We start from the raw sequence: 18,992 nt of genomic DNA, 5'->3' as shown, positions 1-18,992 counted from the left end.
GAAGGCTGCTTTACAGATGATCCACGAGGAGTTTTAAATGCATCAGTGCGACATGCTTTGCCCAGGGATGAACTGTAGGAGAGGACAGTAAGAGCTATTTTCTAGTCGCTATAAATGACAGTCATATCAGGGATTAGCAGACAGCCCAGTACCCACCATTTCCACAGTTGTTTTTTCAGCACATTTCTCTTTCTCCTCTCTCTTTTCTATGAATAGATTAAGGCAAAATGCCTGCTTGCTAGAGCTCAGGCTGTTCTCAGTGCTGTTTATTCATCTCTAATATTAGGGATAACAGGACTTGTGAAGATTAGGTTATTTCATTACTTTTGTAAAATCTGAATTTATCTTACTGTTTCTTGAGAGTGAATGAAAATTAGAATAAAAAAATAAAGAAAGGATATAGCCGGGTTCCTCGGGTCTGATGCTGTAGCCTTCTTCATCCAGCTCAGGTGAGTTCTATAAAACACAAGTGCGTATGAAATGATTATTATCCTAACAGTGATCAAGAAATTATTATTTTTTCTACAGTCTTCTATTTAAGGATATAGAAAAGTCTTTTCTTTTAGGAGATGAAGCTTCTAACTTTTGGAAGTGAATTCTGAGCAATATGTTTAGATATTTACTCAAGGATACTTGGAGAGTCCTCCTGCTGGGAAAATAAACGAGGAGGAAGCAACTGTCAATGAAAGAAAGCATTCAAACAGAATTTAACATTCATTCCCTGTAAGCCAAGGACTGTGCTAAGCAACATGGGTGATAAGAATTGCAGATTACTTGTCCTCAGGGAAATTGAAATGTGTTTTGGTAGGTAAAAATTAAAAAGAAAATATAAAACACAAAACACCTGTGTTAGACAAGGTTTAAAGAAGAGGAAATCAGTGAGGTTTAAAAGAACCAGAGAGGTCTTTATGGGTATTTCAGGACAGACAGGAGAGGGCAGAGTGGGAGCTCCTTCTAGATGGTAAGAAAGAGCCTGTTCAGAGACACCAGGATGGGAGCGGACACTGGGTGACTCAGATGGGGAAACAGAGAGGAAACAGCAACGGTGACATGGCTAGAGAAGAAGCTGCACAGCGGGAGATGGGGAGACGAGACTATGGCCAAGAGGCCAGGGCAAGAGTTTGGACTTGAGGTAGCTACTGCAGCTTCTCAGCTAGGGTGGGGCATACTGAAAACAGGATCTTAAGGAGTTCTGGAAGTATGTTCCAGGATAGCCTTGGGGCAGAAGAACTGGAGAAAGAAAAACTAATTCAAAACATGTGCATCGACTCAGGCAACATGTGCTAAGGATATGGATCGAGTTATCGGTGGGATGGGATAACTCAAGGATATTTGAAAGGATGGATTGTTGGTTCTTGATAACAGATCAGTCATAGGAGAAAAAGCAGATGGAAGGTTAAAGAGGAATCCGAGATGTCTACCCTCAAATTGTGGGAGAGTGCTGGTACTCCAAGTTGAACTAATTCTAACAGCAGACAACTAACATTTTTTTGGAAAGAAGCAGAAAACATAAAAAGGCAGTTTGTACTGTTGGGATTAGAGTGATAGTATTTGGATTCTTACTACATGGTAAGCATTGTGACTCATACTTTACCTCACTGAACCACAGAACAAACATATGTGAAAAGAATTATCCCATTTATCAAGGGGGGAAATAAGAGAAATCAGACACCACTTCTCAAGGAAACACACCCAGCAGATGTCAGATCTAGGTTTTGACCCCATGTGTTTCAGACTATACCCTAAGTCCTAGAGGGGAGGAAGATGAAGCATTTGTAGGTGGCCCTGTTGAAGTTGAGGTTGTAGGTCTGTCAGTGAGAGAAGGCAGAGTTGAACTGTTAGTTTGGGAGTGAATAAAGCAGTAAAAGTGCCATAACCATGGAGAGAGAAGAGGGTCTACATACCATGGAAAAAATCCCATTAAACAAATTCATTTTTATTGTCTATATTTAAGATGTATAAATGTTTTGATATGCATATACATAGTAAAATGACTACTACAGTTAAATTTACATTTCTGTTACCTTCTATAGTTGCCCTTTTTATGTGTGTGCGCATGATAAGAGCACCTAAACTGTTAGCAAATGTTTAGTACTTTAGATATCTAGACTTCATCTCACCTTACTGCAAATTTGTACTCTTTGAGCTACTTCTTCCATTTCCTCTCTCTTTCTGTCCCTGCTGACTACTTTTCTACTGTTTCTATGTATTTAACTTTCTTTCTCTTTCTTTCTCCCTTTTTCTCTCTTTCTCTCTTTCTCTCTTTCTTTCTTTCTTTCTTTTTTGAGACAAAGTCTCTCTGTTTCGCTCAGGCTGGAGTGCACTGGTGCGATCTCAGGTCACTGTAACCTCCGCCTCCCGGGTTCAAGTGATTCTCCTGCGTCAACCTCCCATATTTGACTTCTTTTTAGATTCTGCATATAAGCAAGATCATACAGTTTTTTTCTTTCTGTGTCTGAAACTCACCATTTTTTTGAGCATTTATTGTGGTCTTCCTCTTTTCCTCCTTTTTCAGTTCTCAGAGGTGCTTTTTTTTTTTTTTTTTAAAATACAAGTGTATTGAGGTCACTTACCTGCTAAAAACCTGCCCCTGGCTTCTCACTGCATTTAGAATAAAAGCCAAGTGCCTCTGTGTAGCCAATAAGACCCAGCAGTGCTGGCTCCTGCCCGCTCTCTAGCCTCACATTGGTAATTATCTTCCATTGATCCCCTCTCAGCCACATGTTCTCTCCTTCCCAATGTTTGAGATTTGGGTGCTGCAAGCACTATCTCATTTCAGAGACCTCATCAATGCTGTTCCCTCTGCCTGCAATTCTCTTCCCCCAAATATTCAGCCAGTTAGCCTCTCTATATATGTTAGGCCTTTGCTCAGAGGTCACATCCTCCCTGAAGCCTTTCCTGCCAAAATCAGGTTGACTTACCCCTATTCTCAAAGCTTCTAAGAAGTAGAATCAGGGTTGAAACACCCAGATTTAATATTAGAATAGCATTTTTGGAAAAAATACTACAGGCTAGGCAGGTTACTGAAATGTTTTGCAAATAATTAGCTCATTGAATCCTTGCAACAATGACATGCGTTCATTGACTTCTTTTTTGCTACCCAGCAAATAACTTCTCCAAGGCCACACACAGCTGATATGTGTAGGGGCTACATCAGGGGTATCCAATCTTTTGGCTTCCCTAGGCCACACTGGAAGAAGAAAAACTATCTTGGGTCACACATAAAATACACTAACGTTAACAATAGCTGATCAGCTAAAATAAATAAATAAATCACAAAAAATCTCATAAAGTTGGACAAGCTTGCACAAGATCTTAAACTCAGTTCTGACAGACTTTATTGCTCTTAGCCCCATCCTAACTAAGCTAGGCACTTCCTAATGACATGATGAGCATTTCACTTATTTCTAAGTCCTATTATAAGAATACCTCAACTCATTTTTAAGCTGTAAAATACTTAATAAAGAGAAACAATCTTCTGATACTCACATATCTTTCCCAATCAATTTCCGCATAAAATCCATTTGGTGCCCCATTGCTTTTCTTCTGTAATAAAGTTGAAAGTGAATTTAGAAGGAAAATATTTGAATAAAAACAAAGGAACAAAGAACATTTAACTCTTATCTGCATTTAGCAAGAGCTATCAAACTCCAGCACTGGAAAGACATATTAGAACAGCTTATTAAGGAGCCACATTTGTGTAACGGAATGGTAAATCTAGCTGCCGTGACACTGCATAAAAAGGCATATGTACTTATTTCACAAAAGATTGTAGGATACTGAGGCACAGGGATATTAACATTGAACTGTTCAAATTTTATTCAGTTACTGAAGAATTAGCAGCACCTTTATTATAATTGAATCCTCTAAACCTACAGGAGATATAGCCGTGTATATATGTATTTTAAATGGAAACATTTTTACCTCCATGCTGCTATTATATACAATTAGTTACAATATATCCAGAGTACTCATCCAAGTCATTAATTAATCTTTTAGCATTTTAGCCCTGACTCAATTTTTTTGTAACTACTCCCTTGATAAAACATAGAGGAAGTCAGCTCCACATCAGTTCATTCAGCTCCTAGTTATTAAAAATAATGTTTTTTTAAATGACTTTTCTTATCAAATTTTAAAAATAGAATTTGAGGATTAATGGTGGATTTTTGTCACTCATGTGATCTGTGCCTCTGTGAGCACGCATCATTGCAAGTTGACCGGATGTCAGTGCTACTCTCTTCTGATTATCTTAAAGTTTTCTTTGTCCCCTAGTACAGCCATGACACATGACTACAAGCACTTGAGCAAAGATGTGGCATCACCCAAATAGATATTGCCAAGATTTTCTATGTCTTGTGAGCAAAGGACAAACACAAATCAGGTTGGTAATGGAGGGTTCATTCAACATTCTTATATTTAGCACATGGGACAAGGGTATGTCACTACGCATAGCAGATCTCAGAACAACACACATCAAATGGTGATGCATGAGGCTTGGACACAGGACCTCTAATTTTGCAATAAGAAATAAAGGCCATGTACTGCAATGTAAACAACTAATACCCAATTTGACAAATAGGTGGAGAAATAAGCTTTTTATGTGTGCACATAGGATCACTAGATAACCCAGAATAATCATCATCATTGAATAACAGTGAATGTTGACTAGGCATTCTATGGACTAGCAAGGCTTTGGCAAGGGTAAATAATGCACAAGAAATAGATAATGTGTTCATGCCCTCTGTTTTCCAATATACTACCACTGCACTAAAATTTACAGTTATAAGAACTGGGCCATGCCTTGCCTCCACAGACCAGCATCCATGGACATAAGGTCTGTGACCATCTCCCTCTCTGTCCCACTCCTGATATGGATTATTTGTATGCAGACTACATCATTTTAATCTTCCCATATAATTGCCTTCATTGAATCCGTGCTTCGGTGGTATTTCTTCTACTTTGAACAAAGGTCTTTGTAAAACCTGTCATATCAACTCTACCTATGTATACCTTACAAAGCTACTGTTGAGAACTGGTCCATTACATAATGTGCCACTTAATACAAATGATTCTCTCATTTGGGTATAGACAGGGCTCCTATTTTCTCTTTATCATATTTACTTTCTCTTTTAATTCCTGCTTTACCAATCTGTTTGTATATGACTTCTTTGCAAAGTGCTCCACTCCTTCTTAGAAAGCATATAAAACAAACAAGTTCAATATAGACATTTAATTTATATTGATAGGAGATCAAAAGGACTAAGCAGATTCCAGAGAAGTAAACTCATGAATTTTGTGATCTAGGATTGTTATCCAAAACCACAGATTAGATAAATTACTGAGTTCAAAATTTTCAAAGTTCTACAGTTTGCGTCCATGATAATCTCATCTTTGTAACTAAGGCCCTTAAAAACCAAGATGGCTTATATGTTCAGCTAAACAGTTTATATACACACACACACACACACACACATATATATTTGTTTGTGTGTGTGTATATATGTGTGTACATATACATACACACATATATACATACACACACACACATACACATGCATATATATAAACATACACAGATACCTACACACACACAGATAAATATATATATATATGTATATTTGTTTTTCTTTCCTTCCTGACAACATATTTCTAATATTGTAGAAAGAAAGGTGAGTTCTAAATCTGACGATCTAGGCAGAGTGAAAATTTCCCAGTTTGCATGAAAACCAAAGGAAGATTGAGATAAAGGGGAAGCAAAACTTGTAGAAATTTTTTCTTCAAAAATAGGGACACTTTAACAACAAATACTAAAAACAAACAACAAATCATAACAATACATTATTTTTCGTAGCTATTCAACACACACACACGCACACGCACACACACATACGGCTTTATTAGAGGAATTTGGTCTCAGTTATGCCAGTGGATTATTACAAATATCTTTGGTTTTCCAAGTGGAAATTATCAAGTTAAAGCTAAGTCAGAGCCTGGATGGAATTCTTCTGGCCCAAACCCAAGAGAAAAACAATTCTTTGTTGGTTTAACCATTGAGAAAGGTGCAACTGTAGTACTAGTAATAGTGAAGATAATGAGTCTACTGATTTTCAAATGGAAAACTTTCAAGAAGAAGAAGCAAGGAAGAATATCAGTTATATGGGGAAACACCACTTAAAAACCAGGCTTAATAGTGAAAGAAGTATCAGTTATTTACCAACATATAAACAACGATTTTTCTCTTGGAATTGTAATTATATAGATTTTTACCTCTTCCTTTTTTTGTATGTTTTAAAATTCAAAAATCCTACTTTTAGCATAAGTAACTTTTATAAGTTGAATATGACTATTATTTAAAGATAATTGAGGCTCACAGTGATGCTAATCATGTCTTCATAGGTATTTTACTTTGGTTAGCATATATTATCTGTTCTTAGATAATATGATGGGCTAAATAGATAAATATAGTGACAGTTATGTTCAATCACACACTCATCAAAGTTCTCAATTTCCACTGGGAATGCCTCTGGTTTTCAAGGTCAGCTCATGGCCAGGTAATGATCCTTGGGTGGGGCATGTTAAAGGTACATGATGTACTGCCTAAATATTATCTTTTCTCCACTGAGGTAGACTTGACTCACTTTGTAAATAATTCTATAGAACAGCACTGCCCAATAGAAATACCTGTGAAGATGGCAATGTTCTACCTGTGTGCTATCCACGATGGCAGCCACTAGCCACAAGTGGCTATGAAGTACTTGAAATGTGTCAAGTGCAACCGAGGAACTGAATTTTAATTAAATAGTCACATGTGGCTACCATAATGTGCAATACAGCTATAGGTACCACAGAGTTTGGGCTAGGGTCAGCATCCCTGACTCAATGTTCTTTGGTCAAATACACTGGTTCATACAGATCAAGCTTCTGCCAAATTCCAGATGTTATTGAGATAGTGCTTATCCTAAGAAATGACTACTCATTTTATGTGGTGATGTTTCTATTATAGCCAAAGGCTTCTTTATAGATAGTAGATTCTTTTTAAAATTGGGATTCCTGTCCTTTGTCGATGAAACAGGAAACACACATGTTTTATGTGTGATTACTCTTTAAAAGTACCTTCAGATGTCAGTCCATAAAGTCTATATGGTTAATTTAAAAATTGGCCCCAGATATTCAAGAAGTAATTTGGAAATACCTAAGAGTTTTCTTAGATGGAGTAAACGAAAACTACTGTGTTTTCCAAATTTTAAATTGGGATGTTACTCACTGTTTTTAATAACCCTTTGGAAATTTTAAACTAAAATCTGTTTCCTTACCGAAACTTTTTTTCCTCCTTCACGCGCACACTCTGCTTTGCTATTGTAGGGTGGTTCGTGTGGGCTGGGCTGCTGGAATTGATTGTTTTCATGTAGAAAAAAGTGGTTAAAAGATCTGCTTGTTCTTCAAGACACATATAAAGAATTACATGGAGTCAGCAAACATACCATAGAAGAAACCATCTCTAGGCCAAATCATACGGCCTACCAATCTTGGCAGGGTTCCTTAAGCAAAGAGTGGACTTTGGGGCCCATAATGAGGCTCTATTCAGCAGGCCAGCTTGGTTAGGCCAAGAGAAGAAGGGAGGAGGAAGAAGATATGTCCCAGGCACTAGGGACCATGTGGATCTATTTCTCATACAGCCAGCATTTAATTTACACGTAGAGAACAGGCACAAGGACACACAAGAAGAGACGGAATAAAAATGTTTGTATTTCTAACCTAAGTGGGAAAAGTTCAGTTTAGCCTGGATCAAAGCCTTCCTGTGGGTCACCAATACACACACAGCACACACAGCTGACAGCTCCAAATCTATGCCCTTTCCAGCACACCTGTTCAGGGTGATAAAAAATGACCTTCTCACAGCAAGGGCTATGATCCTGATGCTCCAAGTTTATGTGTGGAGGGAAACTGGAACTGCTTAGAAAAAAGTTAGTTTGCCCTGCACAAATTAGAGTTTGTGTCTAGGTTAGGATGCATTGTCACACTTGGACACCATGACAGACAGCTCTGCCAGTGACGGGTACATTCAGCCAGTGGGGAGCAAGGCCCACCTTCATGCATGCAGCCCTGCCGCGAAGCCTCTATAGGTTAAACCTCAGAAGCATTGTCACCAGAGATGAGCTTCGTTGGATTCTGAGAAACTGGCATTAAATAAACAACAGTACGTTAAAGTTTATGTTCACCAAGTAGTTTATAAACATTAGGTAGGTGCACCACCACCTGTAGTTTGTGGAACTACATTAATGAAACCACACATTTCAACACTTGACATTCAAAAGGCAATAATGTGAAAGCCATATCAGTTAAGCAAAAGTGGACTGGGTCTATAGAAACAAGGGCTGAAGAAATCAGTCTGAGTTTGAAGGAAAATCAGGTTGGTATCTCTGAGAACTGAATGCAGATAGAAACTCAGATAGCACTGGTTTCCAAGATTCAGTGACCATAGTAAATGTGGAAAACTTGGAGAACATTTCTAAATGGTAAAAGCAGCAGCTGGCTAATAATGTCCAATTACCTATAAAGCCTGTTTCTGAGGAAGTGCATTTATTTTGAATGTAGCCTTTTCCGGAACAGGTCTGTGTTATTTTCTAAGAAATCAAAATTAACTAATTTATCTTTCCTAATAATCATGATCAGTGATATTTATGGCATTTCTAATTAAGTAACCAAGTGGGCACGACTGCTAATAAAGAACTTCATATGATTTGGAATGGTGAAGGACTTGGGGAACTCAGGCATGAAGCCCTGCCCTGAGGGGATGCGTCCCCAGAATGACTGCTGGGTTCATTAATGCAGCACATACTCATCATTGCCTGCCACGTGTCAGCTGCTGTACCAGGTACCAGGGTGCACATTCTACCAGAGATTTAAACTGGTGCTATTCAGAACACAGAGAATAGTGAGGCAGCAAGGGGCCTTAGAGACAATGAGCAGGGGTTTGGAGAAAGAAAATAAGGACAAGACTGAGAGTGGCACAGGTAGAAACAGCAATCCAGTCTGGGAGCAGCGAGGATAGAAAGCAGAGTAGCTAACAGAGCTTTGCAAAGGTCAGAGGGGACCAGAGAACCCAGGGAGGGGACCAAGCCAGAAGCAAAGAAGAGACACAGAAGCAGAGAGTACCTGAGACAGAGTTAACGAGAGGGCTCTGAGCCAGAAGCAAGAGGTGAGGAGAAGCTGAGTCTTCTGGGTCTTTTTTTTCCCCTGCTGAATAGAGCCTTGATTATAGTGTTACCCAATGTCTGATAAATTTCAGTCTATTTTCTTAACATTTCATGGTGAGAACCACACGAAAGCAAAAGGCACCCCAAAGCTAAGAACCTTGAGTCAAGTGTGGAAGAAAAATTCCTGCTATAGCTGCAATTAACACCCCAGTTTAGGTATAATATTGTGAAGGGTGATTTAAGAAATTTTTTAACCATCAGGTTTATTTTAGTTCCCACTCCAGCCCAATGAGCCTAATGTAAGTCCATTTTTTTTTTTTCAGTAACAGCTGTTCTTTTAAACCTTCTGAATAGGCATCTGATTTAGATTTGAAGGAAGTCATTTTAGGAGTCGGTGCAGACTCCCATAAGCACAACTCGGATATTATCTAAGCCCATGCACCATGGACTTCTTTAAAAAGCAAGAATTCTGGCGGCCAACAAGGAGTCACAGCTAACTGTTAGATTTAAACCCAGTGGACACATTTTCCTCTTTCAGACTGTAAATTCAGGCTTCCGTGGTTTTCAAGACCATCTCCTACTTTTGAATTTAATATAGAAAATGTATCTGCAGCACAACTACTAAAGGGGAAAAGCTTCTTTCAATTTTCTTGGATCTCAGCTTCATTACAACTTTGTGGCCTCTGTTGGAGAAAAACATTCTCCCATAATGAACTTTTACATCATTAAATTGGAAATGAAATAACAGTTGATGGGAGCAGCCCCTGCATGAACTGTCTGGCTTGCGACCCACCATCTGTTTGCCTGCCTGCTCTGGGGCAGGGTTTTAGGTAAATGCCATGAATAAGTCTAGCTTGACCAAGACTACATTTATGTCCCATACAATTAATATAGAAAATTACAATAGTTAAGAGGTCTAAAAAGTCATTCAAGGTATTTTTTTCCTTACAGGAAAAAAAAAAAAAAATGGGGCTTTGAGAAATTTAAACACAGCATATATTGAAGCACAAACTCAGTAAATATGGTTATTTAAATACTTACAATTCCATCTCTATCTGGTGAACCTCTGTAACAAAAAGAAATTGATAGCTATTATGCTAAGGAATCATTCTTGCCACACAGACTAAAGTACAACAGTAAGAACCATTAACCACTACCCTCCCCTTCCCCAGCATTCCCGCCCTGGTAAACCTGGCTAATGAAAACTAAATCAAAACAAATTGGTTGAGTGATATTTAAGGGTGGGATATGTGTATGTGGGAAGGAAATTTTCATTAAAAAATTGTAGCCCAAAGCCACAAGTGGGTAGGGTAGTGCCTTGGTTCATTTTTGAGAGGATAGTTTATTAAAGAGACTCCACTCTAGCTGGTTCCATTTAAAACTATCCCACTCTAGCTGGCTCCATTTAAAACTATCATGAGGCAAGTAAACCAATGTGCTGTCTCACCTGTGTATTTTTAAGAGATGGGGTCTTGCTATGTTGCCCAGGCTGGAGTGCAGTGGCTATTCACAGGCACAATCAAAAGCATACTACAGTCTTGAACTGCTGGGCTCCAGCGAACCTCTGCCCCAGCCTCCTGAGAAGCTGGGACTGCAGGTGAGAATCACTGAGCCCAGCTCTTTTATCTTTGCTTCTATGAATGGTCCTGAATTGCCTCCTACATAAGAAAGCTTCTGTGGTATCTTTCAACTTTATTTTGAGAATTGGTACTTTCCTCCGTATTTCTATGTTTACCTCTCCTTCCATTATAGAAGAGCAGGAAATGGAGAACAACATTTTGCTAAATGGCTCCTTCTGATGACTAAAGCCCAGGGCAGCTATTCTATGGTGGCACTATGCTGCAGTGGTTAAGAGCAAGGGCTTTTGAGTAAGATGAAGCTGGGTGTCCAAACAGTTCTGTGACCTTGAACACTTAACCTCTCTAAGCCAGTTTAAATAAGGTAATATAGAGAGTACTTACAATAGTTCCTGACATATGGTATTCAAAACTGTGAGTTACTTATAATTCCTTTTCTCTTCCAAGATGTCTCTTCACTAGGAACATGAAAGTGCCCACTTGCAGCCACACTGGACTTTAGAGTATTAGAGGTATTTTGGAAAACTGGATTAGAGGAGCAGACGGAGAAACTAGAAGGCAGCCATTGTAATTTTATAACTTCCCATTTTAATTCAGTTTTTAAGAGGCTAAAAAAATACAGGGATACTTATTATGCTTGGAAAGGGACCTGCATTATTTGGAAGAAAACCTTAATAAGTGCTTAAGGTGAACTGTGATATCTTGAGGAATTTGGTGTGGGGTTGGAATCATTCTTCAGAAGGTGCAATCAAGTAAGAGAATTATTGCTTAATGACAGGAAGCCAGTGAGTGGGGAGAGAGAGAGAGAGAGAGAGCAGTGCAGAGAGTTGGTGGGATGCCATCTGGACTCCAAGGTGTGATTCCCTTTCCCCACCAACATCCCTTCAAAATTAGTGGAATATTCTACTTGGATTAAAATACACTTGACAGAGTGCATATTTTTCATAACTAGTGAGTTCTGTGTCCACAGAGATGCAGAGGTGAATCAGTGATAGAGAGGCAAGAAACAGAGAACATCCTGATCCTGAAAGACCATGGGAATTGACAGAAATCTTGAGACTTTCGGACATTACCTGGATGTGGAAATTAACCAGTTTGAAAAAATTTTATTTAAAATAGAACAATAGGAAGAATCTCAGCTGACAAAAGTATTTGTAATGAGCCAGGTGATTGGTTAGAACCAAAGGATAAAAATAATGAAAACATACTCATCACAGAGAGAATGAAACATGTGAGTAAATCCAGTAGGTTATCATGGTCATACTAAGCCCAGGCTAGTAGGAGAGCACTGAGAATGGGTACCAATCCATACTCATCAAGCCAATTCTCTTTTTTATATCTATATACTTAGTCTTTTTCTTTCTTTCTTTCTTTCTTTCTTTCTTTCTTTCTTTCTTTCTTCTTTCTTTCTTTCTTTTTCTTTCTTTCTTTCTTTCTTTCTTTTTTCTTTCTTTCTTTCTTTCTCTTTCTCTTTTATTTCTTTCCTTCCTTCCTTCCTTCCTCCTTCCTTCCTTCCTTCCTTCTTCCTTCCTTCCTTCCTCCTTCCTTCCTTCCTTCCTCTCTCTCTCTCTCTCTCTCTCTCTTCAAGATGGAGTTTTGCTCTTGTCACCCAGGCTGGTGTGTAATGGCACAATCTCAGCTCACTGTGATCTCTGCCTCCCAGGTTCAAGTGATTCTCCTAGCTCAGTCTTCCAAGTAGCTGAGATTATAGGCATGCGTCACCACGCCCAGCGAATTTTGTATTTTTAGTAGAGAAGCAATTTCACCATGTTGACCAGGTTGGTCTTGAACTCCTGACCTCAGATAATCCACCTACCTCAGCTTCCCAAAGTGCTGGAATTACAGGTGTGAGCTATGGTGCCTGACGAATATACTGAGTATTTCTTATTAGGACTTCAATTTACTAGGACTTAAGGTCTCTATATATGAGTATTTCTTACTAGGATTCCAACCTTACTAACGGAGCTGGGAGAGAGGTGATTACATCAACTTTTGGGTAGGATGTGTTCAGAGGCACTGATCCATGTGTGGATGCCTTTGGGAACTGCAAGCAATAGATGCGGCAAAAGCTCGGAGATTGGCCTGGCTGTGGTGTTGCCCACTGTGGATCCAGGTACAAGGTCCTATCAGTAGGGAATCTTAAAGGGGGGGAACTTGACCTCATGCTTATTGCAGCTGTTGGGATGGTCTTTCACAATTTTTAATCAGATAAACTGTGATTGTACATAGTGGCACTGGAGTCCTATTCTGATCCTTTGTCTTCTCTACTAATGGAAATGTGGCTCATGTGTCCTATGGAGTCAGTGAGAATGGTGGCTAAGGGCACTGGCTCCAGTGCCAGACTGCCTGGGATCAACCAGTGTCAATTTCCTAGCTGCAGAAACTTGGGCAAGTTACTTCACTCCGTTTTTTCTCGGTTTCTTCAGCTATAAAATAGCCAGCATAACAGCATATACCCCATAGGGCTATTAGAGGATTCAGTGGACTAACATAAGAGAAGAACCTGAAACAGTCCCTAAAACATAGTAAATGCTCATTAAATGTTTTCTAGAATAATAATTTTTATACAATATAACCCAGGATAGGGAGTGAAGAGATTTTAGCAGCCTCAGACAGTTGGGCATGTGTTCTAATTTCACTTTCTAACCCCCTGTAATGAGGCTTTATATTGTATTTTAAAATAAATTTTTTCTTTTTCATGGCAGACTTACTGTATTTGCTGACTTCTATTTTAAAAAGAATCATCTACCATGGACTTTTGGGATCTATTTTTTAAAGTTTCAGTTACCTTTCGTAACTACTGTCTTTTTTTTTTTTTTTTACCCTCCTATTTGTCTGGGTTTTAATTCTACCCGTTGATATTTTTTCTTTTGGGTGATGAAAGCACAGACACTGGATTTTAAACTAGAATATGGGCTCCAAGTCTTAGTTTCTGAGTAGCCTTCAGAAAATTACTTAACCTCCTTTCGCACTGATATTTCTCTTTAAAATTGACGTATTGCTGCTAACCTTATTTAATTACTAGGAAGACTAAAAAGGATATCAGCGCAACATATGCCCTGCACAGGGCCTGCCACTTAGCACAAGCTCTCTCCCTTCCCCTGCCAGCTGCTGCAATGATGATCAAATCAGGAAACTCTGGTCATAACCCCACTGTACATCTAAGGAGTTTCAATGAGCTGAAGTTGGTTCTGGTGTCTACCCTAGCAGGTTGCTGAGCAACCCATAGTGAGTTGTAACAGCCCTGAAAAACAGTTTGCATCAACAAGGTTTCAATGATCACAGACAAACATAAGCATTTACTAAAGCTGAAGGGACAGCAAATTGCTAGAGCGCTTTCCCAACCCCTTTGCATTTATGATTTCGTTTCCGAGAATGATATGTGATCAAATTACAGAGTTCACGAAAACATTAGGGAGTTCATGAAAAGCAAGGGCTTATACTAAACATTCTAAACAGCTTGCTCTTTGACCATTACTGATGGTGGAACCAGCTTCAGCTATTTTGCTATCAGGTAACTAATTTGGGGCTCTCAAATGATAAGAAGTTAACGAAGGATACTTGGGATTCTTTAAACAAATGTCTTATTAGAGTACCTCAGAGAGACATTGGGCCTCTACCCATAGCTGCGAGGAATAACTCAGTTATTTTAATAACTTCAGAAATGGTGATGGAAAAGTAGTGCTTTGGCTACATGTAAATTAGTGCAGCCTGCCCTGGAGAGATTGTTCAACCTCTTCTCTCTCAAGAAAGCTTTTTCCTTTTTAACTTTCCTCGCATGCCAGAAATCTCCGGTGCAGTCAGTTACAGACATTGTCTTCCTTCAGAAATGGATTTAGTTTCTGTTAACAATGTTCTCCTGAGATCCATTGAAAAGTGTCCCACACAACACCTGGCACTACGAATCCTATAATGCCTTCCCTTATATGACTCACGTAGTGTCTGGCCCTTCAGGGAAATTCGATTCCATTTAGTGTAAATTTCTTTGTTGTTGTTGTTTACAGGTGTGGAAACTGAGGCCCAGCAAAGTAAAGGGTAATTCCCAAAGCCATGGAGTCTGGGCCGTGCTGGGACTACAGCCCAGGTCTTCTGATCTAGTGAAGGCATCATCACATATTCTGGGTGGTTAATGATCAGAAAATAGCAAACTTCTTAAGAAACAATGTAATTTATATAATCCTCAGAAAAATATTCCTAACTTAGTTATTTAGAAAAATTTGCAGGACAACAGTAAATATAATATCCATGAAATAAATAGTTACAAAAGAAAATGAAAAAAGAAAATATAAGAACTTAATATTTGGCATCTAGACAAAAAATAACTTCGTTCCCCCAATCCTTTACACTCTTTGGCTTAAAAAACTTTCAAGGTTTCAAGGTGGCCCACTGCCTATGGAAGTAGCCCACACACCTCAGCCTGGTACTTAAGGCCCTTCCTATCTGGTCCTGGTCTCCTTTCCAGCCTTGCCTTCCATTATCACCTTTACCTGTAACTCCCAAGTAGACAAACTGCCCTATTTGTCTTGTCAATAAATGCCTAGTGGACTTTTCTACTTTTCTGCTTTTGCTTTTATTGTTCCCTTTGCATGAAATACACATCATCATCTTCTTGAAGGCCAAACTCAAGTCTCCTCCCCGACCCTGAAGCATCACTGATCATCAATCCAAATATGAGACTTTTCACCCTCAAATTCCCATGAAATCCCATCTTAGTTGCTTGTAAGGAACTTACACATATTAATTTGTGTCAGTAATAATAAGAGTACCAGCAGCTGCCATTTGCTGAGCATTTACTAAGTATTAGGTACCATATTAGTCATTTCAAATATGTTACCTCATTAGTTGTATAAACAATACTTTAATTTGTGTAGTAGATATTTTGTCTAATGAATCATAAATTCTTAAAGGACAAAGGCCCAGGGAAATACTCAGGATCTTGTGATAAAATTTATGCATGATAAAAATATACAGAGTGAAAAGCTAAAGGCGAGAATAAATGTGGCTTTCTTCATTTTCTTTTCTTTTCTTTTTTTTTCTGAGACAGAGTGTCACTCTGTCACCCAGGCTGGAGTGCAGTGGCAGATCTCGGCTCACTGCAAGCTCCGCCTCCTGGGTTCTCGCCATTCTCCTGTCTCAGCCTCCCGAGTAGCTGGGACTACAGGCACCCGCCACCATGCCCGGCTAATTTTTTGTGTGTTTTTAGTAGAGACGGGGTTTCACTGTGTTAGCCAGGATGGTCTCGATCTCCTGACCTCGTGATCCACCCGCCTCGGCCTCCCAAAGTGCTGGGATTACAGGCTTGAGCCACAGCGCCCGGCCTCTTTATTTTCACCTATGCCCGTACAACTACTGCTGTTCCCTTTTTCTAACTTTCTTTCAGAGATTCTAGCCAAATGAGGGGTATAATGGGTTCAATTCTGATGTACAGCAAACTACATCAGATCTGCATTTCTACCTGGTCACAACCACCTGCAGCTGAATAGTTGTGCTCTCCCTACACTGGTCTTGGGCTGGAGTCTCAAGTTCCTGGCCAGTGGACTTCACGTATATAAGTTAACTGCTTGGCTCCAAAAGGCAACTGAGATTTTGTGTCAGAGCCAAATACTTCTGCAGGAGAATTCAAGATGGTCAAATAAGTGGAAGGAAGTTAGTGGAATGAAACTGTTACGTCATTGGACATTTTCAGGGTCTATCAGTGTCTGTGGGCAACTAATTCTCTTGGATATGATCACTTAAATATGTAAAAGCATCCCCACAGTTGTTTCTGGCTTTTGTTTCTTATTCACCACTAAATATCCAATCATTCCTGAATTCTGTTGGTTGATTTACAATTCGGCTTGTACAAAATCTTGGCATCTCAAGTGAGAGCTTTGAGATGTTATGTAGTCTACATTTCTGTTTCTGGCTAGGTCTAATCTATCCAAACAGGTGTTTTGTTGTTTCCTTAGTTCAGATCATAGGCTCAACCCTATATGTGGAAATGAATTCTTTTTATCCTTCACAAAATTAACAGTCACATTTTCTGCCTCCTGAGATTGCTGGGAAGTGTAATGATTTAAAAAGAAAAGAAAGAAACACATGATAAAAAACTGAACATGTGATGAAAAATTTTTACCTTTTTAGCATAAATCTAAGAACTGTTTATATTGAATAATTACAATTTACTCAGAAATGGGGAAAGCAAATAGTACACAATATCGGAGAAAACTGTGTGGCAATCTTATATTGACTGTGACAAGAGCATCTCTTATGCAAATAGCTTCTTCGAGGAGGCAAACTCCTAAAGTACATACGTAGAATCAGTGTCCTTTTCTTTCTTCCGTATTCCAAAGGCCTTCCTTGTACGTTTTTTCAATCCTGTGGGAAAACAGCAAAGGGTCAAAAACTCTCTCAGCAACATTCAAGTGAACATATTTTGAAAGTCGTAACACACCAGTTAGACTTGAATGTTTAGAAAGCAATGAAATTTCTGAAGTTGTATGTATAGGTATGTGTGTCTGCATATTCATATGACTCATTATTACATTTTTCAATAGTTATTTATCAAGGACTTCACACCATAAGTTCTTAGCACTATAAGCAACACAAGGATGCATGGGTATAGAAAAGATTGCAAGATTTTCTTAGACTACTGTTATTCATCACCCATATTGGGGTTCTGCCAAGAAGTCAAATCACAGATTTAGAAGAAAGCCATTTTCAGGTTAGACATATTCTTTAGACTGGGATAACGCCAAGACAGAGATCATGTGACCCATGCCAAGAGAACTGCACAGATCTGACACATCTCTGTGTCCCGTATTCCCATCTTATCTTTTACTACTTCCTCCAGTCTGTGGCTGCACTGAATTATTAACCATTCTCTGAACACACGCCAAAATTTGCACTCCCATATTTCTTCTTTCTTGTATGGTCCTTACTTGTGATTGAAATGCTTTCCCTATTTTGTGGACATTTAGAATTTCAATTCATCCTTTAAGGCCCAGGACAAATGCTACTCCTGTAGGGCCTCTCAATCCTGGAGGCGTAAGACACTGATTATTCTGTGTTCCCCCCAAAATGTTGCTCTTATATGTAGGATATATCAAATGGTATCGCCTATTAGTTTCTGTGTCAGTTTCCCTAGTAGACTGTGATCCTTTCTTGAACAAAGGCCAAGGCTCCCTCATTTTTAAGTCCAGATAATATTTGTGATTTAAAATATCTTCCAGGAAGCACCATTCAAGCAGCACTGGCTAAGAAAGCCCTTTTCTTCCATCCTGACAAGCCAAGTCCAGTCTTGGTTCTTCTCTACTCATCCTGTCAAAGCTGTTTGGGTTTCCCACCCCCCACATGATCCATAGTCACAGACATGCCTTGTGCGTCTGTTAGTGAGTATTATTCAAATAAATTAAATGTTTATGTATTCAAACCTTATACTTGTTATTGGTGGTTTGGAAAGTCTTCTTGAGAAATTGGAGCTAAGAAAGTCACTGATATTTCAGATTTGTTTGGTACTGCCAGGTGGAACAAAGGGAAAAACAATGACAGAATCAGTGAGTTGATGATACGTTTTTCCAAAACATGTGAGTCAGCCCAAACCACTCAGATTATCTGAGTCATTCATTATCTGCCTCTTAGGATACTACTCAAATACAATCTTCAAAATGTCTCTGTTCCGTCTAATTTTGTATTTTAATAGTCATCCATTTAAGACATTTAGGTCTTTAAAATGTCAATTTTTTTAAAACTCCTCCCACATAAAACTATTTTCCATTACTTACCACATGATGAGTTTATAGGAAAACGTATTGACATTTAAAACTACCCACCCATAATATTTAGAAACACCTTCTCCCCTTTTATTTTTAATTTTGTTTATTAAAAATTTCTTTCTCACCTCTAATTGTCTTATTCCCTTATAAGGACAAAGTGTCATAGTTACATAATCATCAGTCTATCCCTACAATTTTCCTTGGGTTTCAAGTCTCCTAATTGGCTTTTCTTTGCTTCTGATTTAGCTTTGATCTACAATGAATGCCATATTCAGCAATCACCACTGGTTTTTACAGGACTATAAAACCAATGCTATTATCATCTCAGGGTTTCAAGTGTGCTATTTCCTGTAACTTGACCTATGAGATAAAAAATAGCATGCCTTACCAAATATATCAGAAAATATACACACATTCCAGTACTCTTTGTATTAAATTGGTAATAGAACAGGAAATAGTAGTTT

At 38.7% G+C, this 18,992-nt stretch overlaps 1 protein-coding gene across 24 annotated transcripts in view; it reads right to left on the bottom strand.

Moving 5' to 3' along the window:
- The window catches only part of SGIP1 (SH3GL interacting endocytic adaptor 1), a 245,175-nt gene that overhangs the window by 133,532 nt on the left and 92,651 nt on the right, over positions 1 to 18,992 (bottom strand). For 12 of the 24 annotated variants that reach the window (XM_033225190.1, XM_033225193.1, XM_033225191.1 and 9 more), the window contains 5 exons: positions 17,068 to 17,131; positions 10,239 to 10,263; positions 7,314 to 7,385; positions 3,490 to 3,546; positions 402 to 456 (listed from right to left, as the gene is read on the bottom strand). In XM_033225190.1, the coding sequence (XP_033081081.1) occupies positions 402 to 456; positions 3,490 to 3,546; positions 7,314 to 7,385; positions 10,239 to 10,263; positions 17,068 to 17,131 (273 nt within the window). Of the gene's footprint in view, positions 1 to 401; positions 457 to 3,489; positions 3,547 to 7,313; positions 7,386 to 9,156; positions 9,241 to 10,238; positions 10,264 to 17,067; positions 17,132 to 18,992 lie in introns of all 24 variants that reach the window. The other 12 variants (XM_033225195.1, XM_033225199.1, XM_033225207.1 and 9 more) reach the window with 2 other exon arrangements.

This window comes from Trachypithecus francoisi, unplaced genomic scaffold (genome assembly GCF_009764315.1).
Source record: "Trachypithecus francoisi isolate TF-2019V2 unplaced genomic scaffold, Tfra_2.0 Lachesis_group12, whole genome shotgun sequence".
NCBI lineage: Eukaryota > Metazoa > Chordata > Mammalia > Primates > Cercopithecidae > Trachypithecus > Trachypithecus francoisi.
Note: the sequence above shows the minus strand (reverse complement) of the source record. Positions and strands in the feature narration are given on the sequence as shown.